The sequence below is a fragment of the Panthera onca genome, chromosome B2 (assembly GCF_046562875.1).
Source record: "Panthera onca isolate mPanOnc1 chromosome B2, mPanOnc1 haplotype 2, whole genome shotgun sequence".
In the NCBI taxonomy this organism is placed as follows: Eukaryota; Metazoa; Chordata; class Mammalia; order Carnivora; family Felidae; genus Panthera; species Panthera onca.
The window spans coordinates 23357982-23375889 of NC_138343.1; the positions used below are offsets into that span (position 1 = coordinate 23357982).

Consider the following 17908-nt stretch of genomic DNA (forward strand, 5'->3'; position numbering starts at 1 on the left):
ACTTACCAACCGTGAGATCACGACCTGAGCTGAAGTTGGACACTCAACCAGCTGAGCCACCCAGGTGCCCCAGACTTACCCTGTGTTTACAAGAAGCTGGTAAATCAACACATTTCACAAGCCTGAATTTTAAAAAAAGAACAAGTGCACCTTCTGGCTCATACTCTGGAAACTTCAGCATTGAGTGCCTTTTCTTTATGACCTCGACTTTGGATCTGCTGTGTTCATTGCCCTGGAAATTGTGAATCTGTTTACAGTGACAGGTGCCTCAAATAATGCTGTCCCCCAAACCTGGAAGCTCACAAAGAGAAGAACCTGTAAAATCAAACCAAGTTGTGTGAGTGACCCTGCTCTGTACCGCTGACCAAGTATGATGCCGTCAGCCATCCGATGAGCGAGACAGAGCCAAACCAAGTGAAATACAGTCAATCCACAAGTCTCTAGAAATAATTGTCCGAAGTGGTGGGTAATCATCTAACTCTGTATTTGTCTTTTTCTCTTTTTTTTTGTTTTTTTGGCCACCCTTCACTTTTCAGTTATATTTGCTTAAAGAAAATGTAAAATCAGAATTGAATCAAGCTGCCCCTGACAAAGGGTGTCCCCAAAGGGATAAAATAGCACCTGATCACCCCCACAAAGCATCAAGGATAGTCCTCAAACAAGTGATAAGCACACCGTCAAGAACTTGCTGGTCCCAGCACCGTCCCAGGAATTGTGAGCCTAGTCACTTGCATCACCTTGTCACTAATTAAAGTGGTGCCGGGATACTGGCCTTGCTGCTATGGTTTTGGTGACCTGAAGCACTGAGTTCAGGGGGCTGAGGTGCAGCTGAGCTCAACGCAGGAAGACCAGCACCTCTGGCAGTTTGCCTGGGCTCTGTCACCATCCCAGGGAAGTGCCAGGTTTCACTCTGACGTGATGTTTGGGTCCTGAGTTCTGCCCAGTTCCAAGAAGGGCTTGGTGACTGGCTGCCAGGGTGCTGACGTGCAACATGGTGTGCTTGCCATGTGGGTGCTTTCATCTCACAGATGTGCAATGCTTCACCGCCGCCTCTGGAACACTCCTCAGCGGCTAGCAGAGCGTTTGTATCCAGTGTCCCCACATGGTCAGCTCTGCTGCAGGGGCAGGTGTGGGCGAATATCTGGATATGATAGACCTGTCTCCTGTTTGTAACCATCTGCTCACCCCATGCAATGGTTCAGACTAGCAGGTAGGAATCATCCTCAAACACCCAGTACCTCTAAAGAACAGATGTAGAAGGATTCGCTGGCCTTCATTAACAGTGTGGTATCCTAGGGGTGCCTGGGTGGCTCAGTCGGTTAAGTGTTCAACTTCAGCTCGGGTCATGATCTCACTGTTCATGAGTTCGGTCCCTGCATCAGATTTGCTGCTGACAGCCCAGAGCCTAGAGCCTGCTTCAGATTCTGTGTCTCCCTCTCTCTGCCCCTTACCTGCTCGCGTGCACTTTTTCTCTCTCTCTCTGTCAAAAATAAATAAACATTTTTTTAAAAATTAAAAAAAAAAAAAAACAGGGGCACCTGAATGGCTCAGTAGGTTAAGCATCCCACTTCAGCTCAGGTCACAATCTTGCGGTTGGTGGGTTCGAGCCCCACATTGGGCTCTGTGCTGACAGCTCAGAGCCTAGAGCCTGCTTCTGATTCTGTGTCTCCCTATCTCTCTGCCCCTCCCCCACTTGCGCTCTGTCTCTCTCTCTCTGAAAAATAAACATTAAAAGATTATTTTTTTAAAAAAAGTGTGGCATTCTAGAATGATACTGAAGTACAAAGACCCCTCCCTGCCCCAACCTGGTCTTGTAGTCCATGGCTGTACCTTCTAGAAAGACTATGCCCAAAGAGCACCTGGTGGGTAAATATCAACCGGGGTTTTTGGGTTTTTTTTGGAAAAGTATTCACCCACTAGGGGGAAAAAAACTGATAATTTAAAAATATTAATAATAAATCCTCTTATATGTGTGCTTCTTCTTCACTCAGGGATGCCAATCAGAAGCAAGAAAACAGTGCCATACACAAACCCTCCCCCACCTCCCTAATGAGAACCTCCTTGAGTGGGACCCAGCCCTGTATATCCTTGAAAGCTAACCCTGTAGATCTGAGGCCCAGTCTTGTTAGCAACCACTGCCTTACATGTATATTTGTTCAAAAAAAGGACTCACTCCTGCAGAGGGGACAGCATGCTTGTCAAGTTGGGAACCCCTGCTGGCTGCCCATGACTTCAGGCTCTTTGAGACCAGAGTTTTCTGAGCCCCATTACAACAGTTTGATTTCTTTTATTCTGATGGCCTGGGATACAAAAGAAAGAGGCTGTCCCTTGGTGGGCTTTTTAAAAAAATTTTAACTGAACATCAGACATGCAGAAAAACAATGGGATGGCCTAGAATTCTGACAATAGATAAGACATAGGACGACCATATAATTCATCATCACAAATGGAGACCCTTGAGAGTGAAAGACGGCTCTATTAATAATCACGCTGGGAAAATCGCATAAGCCGGGCATCTGGTCATGCTAATGAGCAGACACACTCCTGCATCTGGGGTGTCTCTTGTCCCCAGAAGCGAGGATGAAACGCATTAACTGTGACATGGAATTTAGAGAAGAGATATGACTTTGTTCACCACTCTGCTGGGAATATTAGAGAAGATAAAAGGTCAGTTCCTCACCACCACCCTCCACATTAGGAATAACCAGTATCTAAAATTCAAGGCTCACAGAGTTGAATGGAGATGGAGCATGGGTGGAGAGAAAGGGAACACAAGAAGATCCATCTGTGGATTTTTTGGACTAATCTTCTTTCTCTGTTGTACATTCAGTTGTGGACTGAATTTACAGAGATCTAGTTTGAATTCTTCAGGCATTCTTCCATTTCATAAAAATGATAGCAAATTCAAAAGCAATAATATCAGGATACTACACGTAACCAGTTTGAAAAACATCTTAGGCTGCTGAATTCTAGAAAGAAAAAGCATATGCATAAAGAGCTGTTTTTAGAGGAAGACAATGTGACCTATATTCGTAAGTTTGGATTTCATAATGCCTCTTACTGCTAAACAGAAAAAACTGAAAAAATTATAATTTCATGTATCCCTATTTCACTTTGCTTCATTAAGAAGTTATTAGGAAACTAGTATGATAAAAATGGTATATTTGAAAAATGGTTGTTATCACAGTTGCCTTGACTGTGGCAAAGCTGTGGCAGCTACTCTCCATGCTCACTAGAGAGATTTGCTGAACAAGTTTCAGGCAGCATGGAAAGCTGTCTGACATCATCAAAGGTCAGAGGAGGGGTGCAAATGTCCTGTCCGCCTTCCACAGGGCAAGCAGGCAACAGTCAGCAGAACGTATGGTCTGACAGGAGACCAGAAGCTGAAATTCTCCTACCAAAGATTCATTTATATTGGTGGCTCAGAGGTTTGGGGGGACCTTCCAACTATCTTAGGAAATTTCAGTACCTTAAAAATATGCCTCTCGACTGGGTGTGTCAGGAGGCACTCAAAGGCACAAGGTTAGTTAAGTGCATTTTCTCAAAGGGCCAGCATTATTTGACAACTTGGGAAAACATTTTTATAAAATGAGCATAAATACATTATGGAGGAGAACACACCATTTACATGAAGATCAATAAGGGACTTAAAAGAAATATTTAGTTACCACATCCTCTTCAAGCTAAGCCCCAAAACCCCATGAGTATGATTTTATTTAGTAACTACTTCCATTTGATAGGACCTGCTTCTAACTCTTACTCTGTTCATTTCTCTCTCCTTGGGCTAGTACCAACAGTTTCAGTTGTTTCTCAGAAATGCTTTAATATCTTCCTCATGTTCTTTCTTATTCTTGACATGTATTCATTCAAGTAAACACTAAAGTCATTTCCTCATGTATCTCAAAAAACCCCATTGAGATTTTCATTATCATGTTACACATTAATTAATTTGGCAAAAGATTATATGATTCAGTCTTTCCATGAACATGGTATATCTTATTTTATTCAAACTCATTTTCTATTTTTTAAGTTTTATAGTTTTCTTTCTTAAAGCCTTACACATTTATTTTTAAGGTTATGTCTAGATGTGTTATTTTTGTTGTTGTAACTGTTGTTACTGTCTTTTCTCATCATATTCTGGCTTTTTATATGTGAAATGGAAGGACGTGCCCATCTAAGCAATTATACTCCTTCCAAATGTGGAAATTAAATACCAAAGATGGCGTTTGCCTATAAAAAGCCTGTAAATTGATGATAATAATGGCATCTTCCTCATAAAGTTGTTGTGAAATAGGAAGAATTCCTAATTGATTTAATTAATTGAATGCTTAGAACAGTGCATGGCACACAGTAAATGCTCATTAAATTGTGACTGTTACATCTCATCATCATTATCATTTTTATTTTTTAGTAGTAATAGCATTATCATCATTAATACTAATAGTGTAGTAGGGGCGCCTGGGTGGCTCAGTCGGTTGGGCATCCAACTTCAGCTCAGGTCATGATCTCATGGTTCGTGAGTTCAAGCCCCGTGTCGGGCTCTGTGCTGACAGCTTGCAGCCTAGAGCCTGTTTCGGATTCTGTGTCTCCCTCTCTCTCTGACCCCTCCCCACTCAACACTCAGTAGAACTCTCTCTGTCTCAAAAATAAATAAACATTTAAAAAACTAATAATTTTAAAAATGATGATAATAATAGTAGTAATAGTATAGTCACTACAGTGCCAGAGGTAAGATTTGTCCCTGTTCCCGACCCCCTGTTGTACAGGGAACCATCCCTGCCTGGGTGGTTTGACCATCCTCAGAAAGGGAAGAGAGCAGGGACAGCCCATCCCTTGGCTTCTCCAGCAGAGCCAGGTGTCACCATCTCTTCCAAAACTTTTCAGTGCCCAGGGCACCTCCTTCTCACACCAGACTGCCCTGACCAGCTGGAAGCATCATGGTCCTACTGGTCAGGAAGCTGTGCCCCAGAGCAGAGATGAGGAAAACCAATGAGTCCTCAAGTCCAGCCCAAGAAGCTCAAGTTCAAAAGCAGGAGGTGGTGTCAGACATCACTGACACCCTCTCCACAGTGCGGGTGGGTTTAACAACTACAGAGTCATAGACTTTTACACCCAGAGGGTGAGGAGGCTCTGAGAAAACATCTTTGAGGTCAGGATCTGACACCCTGTGGTATTCCTCTCGACAGCAGACAGGCTATGCACGTAAGTGACATTTACAAGCCCTTACTACATGCCTGGTACTGTTCTTATTTAATCCTCTCAACAACATGAAGACAGTTAATATAATTGAGGCCCTAGGAAGTATCTGGGACAACTGGTACATTTCCTTCAAGTCTTGTATCCCATTTGATTCTCATAACAACTGTGTGAAACAGGCAGGAAGTAGCAGAGGTCCCATTTCAGCCTCCCCACGGCCCCCACCCCTGGCGATTGAGCCCAGCTCCTCTGAGTCTAAATCAGATTGAGATGTGTTGCACGGGAGACAGTGCATTGCTTCAGATGAGTAAGCAATGAAGACCTGAAACGCTGTACTCAATTTTCTTTTCTTGGATCCACCTTCTTCCTCCCCAGCAGGTTATTTGCCTAATGAGTCTCAGAGCTCATAAGTGTTTCTAGGCCATCCAGCCATCCCATCTACTTGCAGCTGAGTAATCTGTGTATTTTTCTAATGGACTCTAATGCCAACTCCTGAAGTTTATAGAATAGAAGTGTGATCAGCTTTAATGACCAATTTATGCATGGTAATAGTCATATGTGGCTGGCTGAGCCCATCGGGGCTTCTGGAAGGGCTGTAAATTGAAGCTGGTAACTGCACTTCCTCACTTCATTGACCGGTTCCTCTCACCTGCAGCTCAGAAACGACATGCTCTGTCATTAGCACCACAGCATCCATCCCATGGGGGGCTGGCCCCACATGTGTGCTAACACATTTTGTAGCCCAAATAAATACAACAGAACTGTTACACAAACATTTATTGCCTCCCCTCTATAGCTCTCATTGAGATAACTTTTTAATATTTCCTCCCTGTGTGAACTGAATATTTCTCTTACATCTTCTGTAATTGCTCTGGGTTAATCCCTTATAGCCCTGGATTATAGCTTTAAAGTTTCTACTGGGCCAAATTTAAATCATTTGATTTTGCTTAACAGTGAGTAGAGCATTCTTGTTACAATAAAATGATCCTATTGCGATTTTTATTGACTTGCCTTTATCAGTTCCATAATTCCATGGGTAGCTCGCCACCAAAGCACTGCAATAATTACTTACAGATCTGGGTTTCAGAACTGGTGGACGCAGAGCTTTGGTTATAACCAGGGATACTAGACATTGGTATTTTTAGTTGCTGAGTACTTACCGAGCACTTCTACGTGCTTCGCACTGTCCTAAACCATGCTGTGAAGGCAGCTAAGTCAGAGCAAGTAGAACGTCAGACCCTCCTTTCTCCCCATTAGTCATTGATATTCATGCAGAGGAACTGATACAGGTATACAGATACATGTAGTGAATGTTCCCAGGAGAGAGAGTGAGCCCCTTCTGCAGAGGGGACCCAGGAAAGCTTCAACCATTTGCACAAAGTGTGTGTGTGTGTGTGGCAGGGGCGGGGGGGTGGGGGGTAGGCTTTTGTATGGTGGACATGGAACAAACCTTTGTTGGTGGAGGAGTCTGAGCAAAGACCCAAAGTGATTTGGAAAACCCAAAGTGTCATGGCAGTCCATGAGAGGCTCAGTGGTACGTAGGAAGGTGGGCAGATACCAGACAACTGTGACTCTCAGACCAAGGGAGCCTGGACAGATGAAAAGATACTAATTGTTATGGTTTCTTAACGTCATTGATTATAAGATCTGATTTCTTTCTTCCACCCCCGCAAAAGCCATGAAAGTGTTGTATCTGGATGGAGTTTTTTTTTTTTAATTTTTTTATGTTTTTTAATTTACTTCCAAATTAGTTAGCATATAGTGCAACAGTGATTTCAGGAGTAGATTCCTTAGTGCCCCTTACCCATTAGCCCATTCCCCCTCCCACAACCCCTCCAGTAACCCTCAGTTTGTTCTCCATATTTATGAGTCTCTTCTGTTTTGTCCCCCTCCCTGTTTTTCTATTATTTTTGTTTCCCTTCCCTTATGTTCATCTGTTTTGTCTCTTAAAGGCCTCATAGGAGTGAAGTCATATGATTTTTGTCTTTCTCTGACTAATTCCGCTTAGCATAATACCCTCCAGTTCCATCCACGTAGTTGCAAATGGCAAGATTTCATTCTTTGTGATTGCTGAGTAATACTCCATTGTATATATATACCACATCTTCTTTATCCATTCATCCATCAATGGACATTTGGGCTCTTTCCATACTTTGGCTATCGTTGATAGTGCTGCTGTAAACATGGAGGTGCATGTGCCCCTTCGAAACAGCACACCTGTATCCTGTGGATAAATGCCTGGTAGTGCAATTGCTGGGTCGTAGGGTAGTTCTATTTTTAGTTTTTTGAGGAATCTCCATACTGCTTTCCAGAGTGGCTGCACCAGCTTGCATTCCCATGGATGGAGTTTTTAAAATCTAATTCATACTTCTTTCAAAATGGGACATATTTGAAGGTTTGCTTTGATTCAAGTTCCCTAAAACCTGAGCTCTTTGGATCGCCCGTCACTCTTCATTCTGCAGTTTTCTTTGGAGCCTTTCATGCAAAGTTGATTACAACTAGGCCACCCCATACCACAGCTGCATTTCTTTCAAGAGAACACCTGTCCCCCAAAGGTGCCATCCTTTAGATTGGGGGGCGAGGAGAACCAATACTATGTTAACTGTGTCCCTGGAGGCTTAGTTAGGAACACAGGAGAAAGGCCACACAACAGGTGTTATAGCCTATCCATCAAGAAGGTGGCTGTTAGCACAGTGTCCACAAAGTGAGTTGTGTGGGAGAAGACGTGTTTATTCTGTGGCATGATAAGTGTCCTCCTGGATCTTCAGTCTCCACCAAGAAGACCACCTTTTCTTCCAGGTTACCAGAACACATGGCTGAACACTGGGCCCCTCAGGAGCTCTGAGATGGGTCCTGGAGACCCAGACAAGCATGGCAGTCACAGAGGCTGAGAGGTGGAAGAAACCCATCTGGTTCCACCTCTGTCCAGCATATAAATCCTTCTCCATCCTCACCTCCTCCTTCTTGTACAGAATTGACCACTTCCCAAGGCAGCCAATTCCATTTTCTGACAGCTCTGTGAAAGAGTTCTTCCTTATGCCATATCATAACTTCTGCCTGCCACTAGAGCCCTGAAAAAAACACTGATAAACTCAGCCAAGCATTCGTGAAACATGGTATTGTAGACACTTCTCTAAGAGGGGTTCCTGGTAAACCCTCCCAAGATCAATTAAATATAAAACAAGTTCCCAGGTAACTGAATCATTTGAGCAGTTATATAAAATTATTTTTATTAGACATTCCCCAAAAACGTTTTGTTTTGTTTTGTTTTTCCTTTTTGAGTAATTGGTATTTTAGCCTTTCTTCTGAAAAGCATTGAGGGGCACCTGGCTGGCTCATTTGGTTAACCATCTAAATCTTGACTTCGGTCAAGGTCCTTGCTTGCTCAGGTCATGATCTCATGGTTTTTGAGTTCAGGCCCTCCATCAGGCTCTGTGCTGAGAGCAAGGAGCCTGCTTAGGATTCTATCTCCCTCTCTCTCTCAGCCCCTTCCCTGCTTGTTCTCTCTCTCTCAAAATAAATAAAAATAAACTTTAAAAATAAAAATAAAAAGCATTGATAGTGGCCCATTTGTCTGTTGAGGTTAGCAAATGAACATAAAACCATATAGCAGCCAGAGTGGAGAATGCCTCTCTACCTCCCATCTGGAGTAGGGTAAATATGGCTTCCACTCACCCCACAGCTATCTCAGGTCATCAAGAAGAGAGGCCAGACCAGCCTCTGTGCCCCATTCGTCATGAAATCCCATCCAGCTAATCTCGCCCCTCAAGATGGTTTATTGACTGCGTCATTCAGAGTGTGGTCCACAGAATCCCAGGCCCACCCTTTCCTCTTGCATCAGAAGCTATATGTGTTCTTTATATGGACAAGAGGAAGGGAGACTGAAGACACAGGAGCAAAGCTCATCACTGACTTTTGTTAGGAACTATGCAGAGCACTCATTCCCCACCACCACCACCCCCTCTTTCCCTTTTTTCAGTTGAAGGAATTCATTTGCAGTTAAAATATCTACACAATCATCCTCATCCCCCGAAATATCCACTCTTATATTTTGGCTTTCTCTTTAAATAATTTGGCTGCTCTGATATCTTCCTTCACTTCCCTCTGGCACCACAATGCTTGTGAGCTACTGGTGCTCCCAAGGCCATCAGGATATCTCTCCACAAGACATAACCAATGGCATGTGAAAATTCAGATGGTCTGTTGGGATGTCATTGATGAGAAACCACCACTGTACCTTAGTAATGACAATAGAGTATTTAACCATAAATAAGGAGGACATCTTGCCATTCGCAACAATATGGGTGGACCTAGAAGGTATAATGCTGAGTTGGATAAGTCAGACTGAGGAGGACAAATACCAACTGATGTCACTTCTATGTGGAGCCTCAACAACAAAACAAATGAATAAACCAACAAAAAGCATAATCAGACCTATAAATACAGAGAACAAACAGATGGTTGCTGGCTGGGGAGGGGATGGGAAGAATGTGTGAAGGACAGTGTGAGATACGGGCTTCCCATTACAGAGTGAATAAGTCATGGGCATAAGAGGCACAGCGTAGGAAATATAATTAGTGTTGCATGGTAACAGATGGTAGCTACACTTGTGGTGGGCACAGCATAAGATATAGAGAAGTTGAATCACTATGTTGCACACTTGAAACTGCAAGATTGTGTGTCAACTGTACTCAAAAAAATAAAATAAAATAGAATATTAAAGCAAGATGAAAAAAACCACATGAGGGTCTAGCTTCTGACCCCTGAATGCTGTAGGTGTCTGCTATAGCCATTGAGAGTTTCCCTCATTTTCTCAGAGAGCAAAGACCCCAAATTACCCATAGATAGTGGCCAATCACTCTAAAATCCCTTCTGCACCAATTCTCCGTTTTCTAAGAAAGTATCACTTAGGAAATGCTTTTGGAGAAAACTCGTGAAAACCCTTTGTTCCAGAGGAAGGACTAGTTATCTGCTGTGGCCCCCAGTTATGGCTGCAGCATCTACCTGGGACAGTGGGAACACCTGGGCATTAACAGAAACACTCACTTTAAGAGGACACTTAGAAAGGGCAGGAAAGACAAGAGACAAAAGGTGAAAGAACACAGACCATGGTCCTCAGCCCCGTCTGGGACAGGCGGTCATATTGCTGGCAGTGCTCTTAACGCAACGCCTATTCTAGCCCAACAAAGACAAGACACATTTCTGTGTTATGCTGAAAGCCTTTCCTTATGGAAGAACCGGTTCTAAAGGAAGGGGGTCCTGTTCAGTGAGGAGCTGCTGTGCACACATCTGGGTGGCTCTCCCTCTGGCCACCAGCCAGGGAACCTGGTGGATGGTCTCAGCCAGCTCAGGACAGCCTGAAAAACAGACCACGGCTGCTGGTGCCATTTCTAAAGTGAGAACGAATGACTGGATCTCCGACTTGTTCTCACAGTGAGGGACGTGGGAATCAAAGGACGCAGGGAATTAGCGAAGGCCAACCTAGTGACTACAGTTTGCCCCGCGATGCAGTTTCCCACAAGCAACAGCCCTTTGGTGGCAGACGTTGGCATTTAAAAGGTTAGAAATGCTCTTTCTGACTTTTCACAACTAACGGAGTCTTTCTTTGCTTTCAGGTCCACATTGGCCAACTGTATTCGACCGACAAGCTTATTATTGAAAATCAAGAGAAACCCAGGACCTAGGGAGCCAGGACCAGCCACCACTGGCAGCTGTGGACCCCACCTTCAGCATCCATTTTGTGCTTGGGATGCGGGCTCCCAACAGACCACAAGTGGCCTCTTTCTTACATCAGCTTAAAATAGCCTCTTGCTCTGCCCGCCCTGTAAGGAGCTGATAAACTGAGTCTGGTTTCCATTCTTCTTTAGTCTTTAGTGAAAAAGGATGGCTGTCTCCTTGGTTCAAGTGTTCAAATGAAGAGCTGGAGTTCGCTCCCAATACTGCTGTGTATTATTGTGTCTCCTCTGCCCACCCCTTTTTGTATCTCATCCCTGCTTGTATAGAGCACCTCCACACTATGTTTCTTGGTTGACAATAAACAGAATTGTCTGCCTAAGTCACCTGACACCAGATACACTCCTCTCGATGAATGCATTTTTTCCTGCCAAGGCAGGTCCTGCAGAGGGCAGTGGGGACCCAGAGGGAGGGTCCCAACCTGAGCTGAGCCCTCCCTTAGTGAAGGTCGAAGTCTCAGCACCCAAGATTTGGGGGGGCAGCAGAGAGTAGGACAGGGTCAAAGGGGTGGAGGGTGCATCCTGCGGTTTTTACTTGGGCCTGATGCAACAGCAAAGGTGGCCCACAGGTGGCCCCACACGTGCAAACAAGACACCATCAGCCCCACCTGCGAACTTGTTTCAAATGCAGAATCTCCAGCCCCATCCCAAATCTTCCGAATCAGAATCTTCAATCTAGCACATCTGGATTCCTCCAGCGCACAGGGAGGCTGAGGAAGGGCCACTCGCAGCACCGCTCCTGAAAGCTGGCTTCCAGAAGCATCCAGAAAATTTCTCGGCATCTCCCTCCCCCTCGGATTCTTAGTGAGAGGTGAGGCACGATCATTTATATCTGCATTTTTAAAGATCCCCTAGTGTTTTTAACATTTCTTAGCCAGTTTGGGGAAACTCTGCCTTTTGAGTATGTTGCAGGTAATGGAGATATTTGTGTGCATTTATCCCTGGAAACACATCAGTTCAAAACATAAAAGGAAGGTATTAAGTAACTTTCTTGATTTCCGGGGATTTTATGGGGGACCCAGATACTATCCAAATGATTTTTCACCTTTGTAAACAACACGAAGTGAATTCATTACTTAGGTGTTTCGGTTTGGAACAGACTCATATAAATATTTACGGATCACAGAATCGCTGTGACGGTGTCACTGACCCTGCCACTGACCCACTGCCCCGTCACTTTAATTCTTACAGTCATGTGAGTCAAACAGGAACAGTCTAGATCCACATCCTCTTGCATGGGAAAAGATCATGTCTGCCCTTCTCACCCACAAATTGCAGATTTTGTGGTAACAGTGGATTCAAAATAGATTAACAGTGTGCTCGTTCTGATGGGCAGTACATCTTGTGACTTCAGAAAGCTTTTGCCCATGGATAGTCTTGTACACCTGCACCTTGGTGGGTCTGGGATCTGTCACCGGCCCAGCAGTGTTAGGGCTGCAGCATGGAGCAGAGGGTGAATGTAGGTGATGTGGGTAATGTCCTTTCCCCCTTCAGCTGACTGTCCTCGAGCAGAGTCCCCCAGCCCTGGGATGTGCAGCTCTGGATCAGTTTTTCCACTCTGCATCAGTAGAAAATATAGTCATTCAGCAACAATTGCACCCAACAATGGGGGTAGCTAATGGATGTCACCTCTGATTTATACTTAATTAATTAAAGCAGCTGCTACTTGGAATCCTAAGTCTAGAGTTGAACCTCTCCTCTAGAAGTGTCAAGTTACCAGTAGGGTATCAGCTCCATAGGAGACTTCCCCCCAGATTTTAGTCACAGACACAGTGGACCAAGCAAACTTAACTTTGTTCTACAGGCCTTAACAGCAGGTCCCTTTTGTGTTAATTAAAGCTCATGAATGCCTTTGAACATGCCAAGCCTTAAAAATAGGGCTAATTTTTGTAACTCAGATAATACTAACTATGCATTAGGAACATATGGAAAGACTTGAAAGAATTGTGTCACACACAATCCACAGACGGGTCTTGAACCTGTACTTCAGGCAGAGCCTTATACTAGTCAGTCCCCAAATCAGAGGACCCAGGGTTGACTCTAGAGCTTTGACTAAAGGGACATGACCATGGTTGTGATCTCTGAAAGAGTTCAGCGTTCCACGTGCTTGACTGGGTCCCACATCACACTCAGCCTCACGGACATCTAGTGTGCTCACCTGTTCTGAAGGAGAAATTCAGGCTGGGGTCTGGAGATCACTTTCCAGTGTCTGCATTTAGCAAATGGGAAATGCCACTATGAGTTAACTTCTCCTGAGGTGAAACCATTGGCCAAACACGGCTATTTTCTAGACCTTCAGAGAGAACACTTGGCTGGTCTGGCTATCATGTTTTAATATCCAGGAAACCTCGTATGACCTAGTGCATGGCTATGTTGTTCTGATGGCTGTTATTCTCTGGACTGTGAAACTAAAAGGAGATCATGGATTTGACGTAGCTGACTTCACCTTCTACTCTGCCCTGCCACCAACAGCAGTTACCTTTTTAACTCCCTTCATTCATAGCCTCACCCACCATGTCCAGCCCCAAATACAACCAGTAGTGCAATCCGGCATTCAGGAGCAAAGGGAACAGGCTGGGGTGAGTCTACAGAGAAGATAAAGTGTCACAGTTGGCTGGCGGTAGAGCCTACCTGGTCCGACCCTCAAATCTGCAGGTGTGAAAAACAAGATCTCGATCATCCCGGCTCATTGGCAGACCTTTTCCACCCACTCCTTTTGCTGATCTTTTCGTTCATTCAGCACTGCCTGCGAGCCAGCGGTGCAGGTGCCAGGGGGAGACCAGTGAACTAGACACGGCCCCTGACCTCACAGAGCTTGCAGTCCAGGGAGCAAATTGAATGAGAAAGGACCAGTCTGAGGAATGTTACAAAGGGTGACATAGAGGTACTCTAGGAGCTGATGGGGTGTATCTGGAAAGCCCTCCCTGAGGTCAGGGGGATTTAAATTTAAGATTAAATGAGGAGTTGGCTGGACAAAGGATGTGGAGAGGAGCTCTCTAGGCGGGAGGAACAGCATATGCAAAGCCCTGAATCAAGGCAGGAAAGTGCTATGCAAGGAACCAAAGGAAGCCCAGGATGGCTGACAGGCAAAGATGAGTCAAAAGGCAGGAACTGCTCTGCTGAAGGCCGTGGGAGCCTTGGCCTGAGGCTCTAAGAAGCTACTGAAGTTTTTCAGCAGGATGATATTTGTATTTGTGTTTTTGGACAGGAAGTAGGATTTATTGGTGGGCATGGAAAGGGATGGGCGGTGCCAAGGTTCTCTTGAGTGCAGAGCCCACCATTTGTCCAAGGGGCCATAATTAGGGATGTGTTTGATGATCCCTGTCTGGGATGAGCCACTTTTCAGCCACCATTTCTTCAAATTCATCCACATTAAACTTAGTAAAGCCCCACTTCTTGGAAATGTGGATTTTCTGGCAGCCAGGGAACTTGAACCTGGCCTTACATAGGGCCTCAATCATGTGCTTCTTGTTCTGCAACCTGCTATGCATGGACATGATGACTCGGCCAACGATGGCCCTGGCCTTTGTGCCCTGGGCCTTTCCAAAGGTACCCTGCATACCTGTCTGGAGCCTGGATTGGAGATAGCATGAGGTCATACATCAATGTCCACTGGAAAGGGCTGTCCCCAAGGCCCCTTAGGGCAACCCATACAATCAACAGGCTTCATACACTACCAAGGAGGCTACTGCATGTGGCCATTGCATACTGGGCCCCTGTGGGGAAAGAGCACAGTCGGCTTAATTGGCTGCAGATGATGTTTGTATTTCTAAAAGGTAACATTGTTATAAGGGGACTAGACTGGGAGAGATGTAATGAGACCAACTTTTTTGGGGGGTGGGGGAAGGGTTAGATTGAACACTAATCCAGGAAAGAGATACGGTGACAGTTGCAAAGTAGAGTCAACATCACTCTGAGAAGAACTTGCTTCTGCTCAGCTGCTCTCCCAAGGAGGTGGGAGACACGTGGAGCAGAGACGCCCAGCTGAGCCTCCCAGCCAGGTCTCGCTTAGATCAGTCAGCTGCAGCCAACCCTCAGGTATGTGATACATAAATTATTGTTTAAGGCACTGCGTCTTGGGTAGTTATGGAGCAATGACAAACTACTACAGAGAGCTAGCTAGTATAATAGTTTATCACTTTAACAGGGCCACATAGCAAATCAGAAGGTAGGTAGACAAACTTGGTAAAAACTGTGCATCTCCCATGTAGAGTCATTTCCACAAGTACCTACAGAGTATAGGTGTCATGTCTCCCAACTACTGGACCCCATCAGTGTGTACATTAAGAACAGAACAAGACCAAAAAAAGAAAATAGAGTCAACAGGACTTGGTAATTGAATGTGAAGTGGAGACAGGGTGTCAGGGGAGTCCAGGAGGGCTCCCAGGTTTGGGGCCTGAGTGACTGAACAGATGTTGGACACCTGCTAAGACAAGACAGGAGTGGGCACTATCTAAAGCTTTCTCCTCCTGCCAGGTTCAAACAACTTCAAGTTCAAACAAAAAGCTAGCAACTACAAATGTATCTTTTACTTCCAAAGGTTGAAAATATTATTTCGGGGTTTTTTTTTCAAACAAAACAAAATCCACTGGAAGAAAACAATTTAAAAGACCCTAATGAAGAGATTTTATCCATAGCTCTCTGTAGAATAAATATACTCCTTCCACAAGGAAAGCCTATAGATAAATATTATCACTGGGGACAGGAGGAGTAGGGAGAAATGTTTCTATATTTTGCAAAGGGTGATATAAGATCAAAAGAAAAAAAGGCTCAGGAAAGTTGGTCTACATATTCTAAGAATATGGTACTTAAAAAGGCAATTAGGGGCAACTGGGTGGCTCAGTTGGTTGAGCGTCCGACTTCGGCTCAGGGCATGATCTCACAGTCTGTGAGTTTGAGCCCTGCATCAGGCTCTGTGCTGACAGCTCAGAGCCTGGAGCCTGCTTTGGATTCTCTGTCTCCTTCTCTCTCTGCCCCTCCCCCACTTGTGCTCTGTCTCTCTCTATCAAAAATAAATAAATGTAAAAAAAAAAAAACTTTTTAAATAAATAAAAAGTATGCAACTAAAGTGCACAGCAAAATATCAGCAAGTATACAGAAAGAACACAAATACATTTCATAACAGAATAAGGTGCTTTTGTTTGTTAAGTACTTCATACAAACTGTTAGTAGCTTTCTAGATTAAAGGATATCACAGTTGCTGAGGCCAGGCTATAAATATAGCAGCAGCTGAAGAAATGATAAGCACTCAAAACACAGGAGAAAGCATTTCCTACACCAAGAATGATGTTCTCTGAGTTGGCCACCCTTCTTCCGGACCTACCCACAGTCACAAACAAGAAGTTCTTTGGTAAACATACAGAACCCAGATGACCAATTCTCGACTGAAGACAACCATATGGACTAAAGAACATTTTCACAATTCAACCCGTTAAACTGTGCCGTTGGCTTCAGTGGTCCAGTGTGTGATTCACATGCCACGAGAGGCGGCCACAGTTTCTAGATCGTTGGAACAGACACGTCTGGGGAGGTCATGCAGGTGAGGGTGGGGAAGCCCATGCAGATGTTTGTTATGAACCAAAGAAACAGCCCACAGGAACATGTGCTCTGCACATCCAGGTCAGCAGATGCCTCAACAATAATCTAGTATTTGCTAATTGTCACAAAAGGATCTAGAAAAAAGCTGGAACTTGGTAGAGAAAGCAATGATTTGTGTATGCTGCAGCAGGTTTTTCCTGTGACAGTTTGCCCATTGCCTGGATGGACAGTGGCTCACCTCGCCTCTGAGAACAAATAAAATTGTTGCTTTTCAATCTTTCTGCAGCCCTTCTTTGTACTTCAGAGAACCATTCATGAAAATTGCTTCTCATATTGAGATCCCATTTGAGGAGTGAGGTAGATACTCTGGCTCTTGCTCAAGGGCAAAGTTTTAAGTCCAAAGACCCAGAAGGAGAACTCGCAGAAATGAATCTGACTGTGCTCTTTACCTCGGGGGACCACAGACACCACAATGGTGACAGCAATCTTGCCGTCTTGAAATTTGACCACACAATTGTTGACACCAATAAAGCTGGAAATTGCACTTGTTGGTGTCTTTCTGAACCGATTGGTCTCAGACTCAACACACCTGTGCTGACCATTGTGGCCATGTCGATCATTAAACATTCTGGCTGCTTCTCCCAGAGAAGTTGAGTTTCTGGGGATCAGGAGGCCCAGCAGGAAGACAGCTTCCTACTCCAGTGATAACTGTTCTTAGAATGTTCAATGGTACTAAACCCTTTTTTTTCACCATCCCCAAAGTTACTTTATTTACTTTGTCTGAGAGTATCACTTAAATGGCTGTCAATTAAATATTGCTAAAACATTCTGATAGAACTTCCCATCAGTTACCAAGTGACTTCATGTGACTTCATCTGTCTTGAACACAGAGACAGTTTAATAACAATATAATTGGTTTGGTTTTTAAATTTTTTTTTAACGTTTTTATTTATTTTTGAGACAGAGAGAGACAGAGCATGAACGGGGGAGGGTCAGAGAGAGGGAGACACAGAATCTGAAACAGGCTCCAGGCTCTGAGCTGTCAGCACACAGCCCGACGCAGGGCTCGAACTCACTGACCGCGAGATCATGACCTGAGCTGAAGTCGGCCACTCAACCGACTGAGCCACCCAGGCGCCCCTAATTGGTTTGGTTTTTAAGGAATATTTAACTTAGGTACATCTATGTGAAATACACAGCACACATGGGATATAGGATCAAGGAATACAACGTTAATGCCACGTGTCTTGTCAAGATTTGCCATGTTTACTCTCCCACTCATGCTTCAAACATGTAACATATTTAGGACTAATTTGCCAAATTTTAGCATGTATTTTAACTTTAAAAGCACATCTTGGGGCGCCTGGGTGGTTCGATGGGTTGAGCATCCAACTCTTGATTTCAGCTCAGGTCATAATCCCAGAATCATGGTATTGAGTCCT

The 17908-nt window shown here is 44.4% G+C and overlaps 1 protein-coding gene and 1 non-coding gene across 6 annotated transcripts in view; one reads left to right on the forward strand and one right to left on the reverse strand.

Moving 5' to 3' along the window:
- Positions 1 to 11267, forward strand: part of LYRM4 (LYR motif containing 4) — a 170909-nt gene extending 159642 nt beyond the window's left edge. For all 5 annotated transcript variants that reach the window (XR_009604837.3, XM_060614897.3, XM_060614899.2 and 2 more), the window contains one exon: positions 10812 to 11267. Coding sequence is in view for 4 of the 5 variants with exons in the window: in XM_060614897.3 (XP_060470880.3) it covers positions 10812 to 10880 (69 nt within the window). In the remaining variant the exon portion in view is untranslated. The remainder of the gene's footprint in view (positions 1 to 10811) is intronic.
- Positions 11268 to 14548: 3281 nt separating this feature from the next.
- On the reverse strand, positions 14549 to 14682 carry LOC132668129 (small nucleolar RNA SNORA70). The gene has a single exon (XR_009605487.1). It is a non-coding gene; the product is annotated as a small nucleolar RNA SNORA70 (small nucleolar RNA).
- Between the last annotated feature and the right edge of the window lie 3226 nt (positions 14683 to 17908).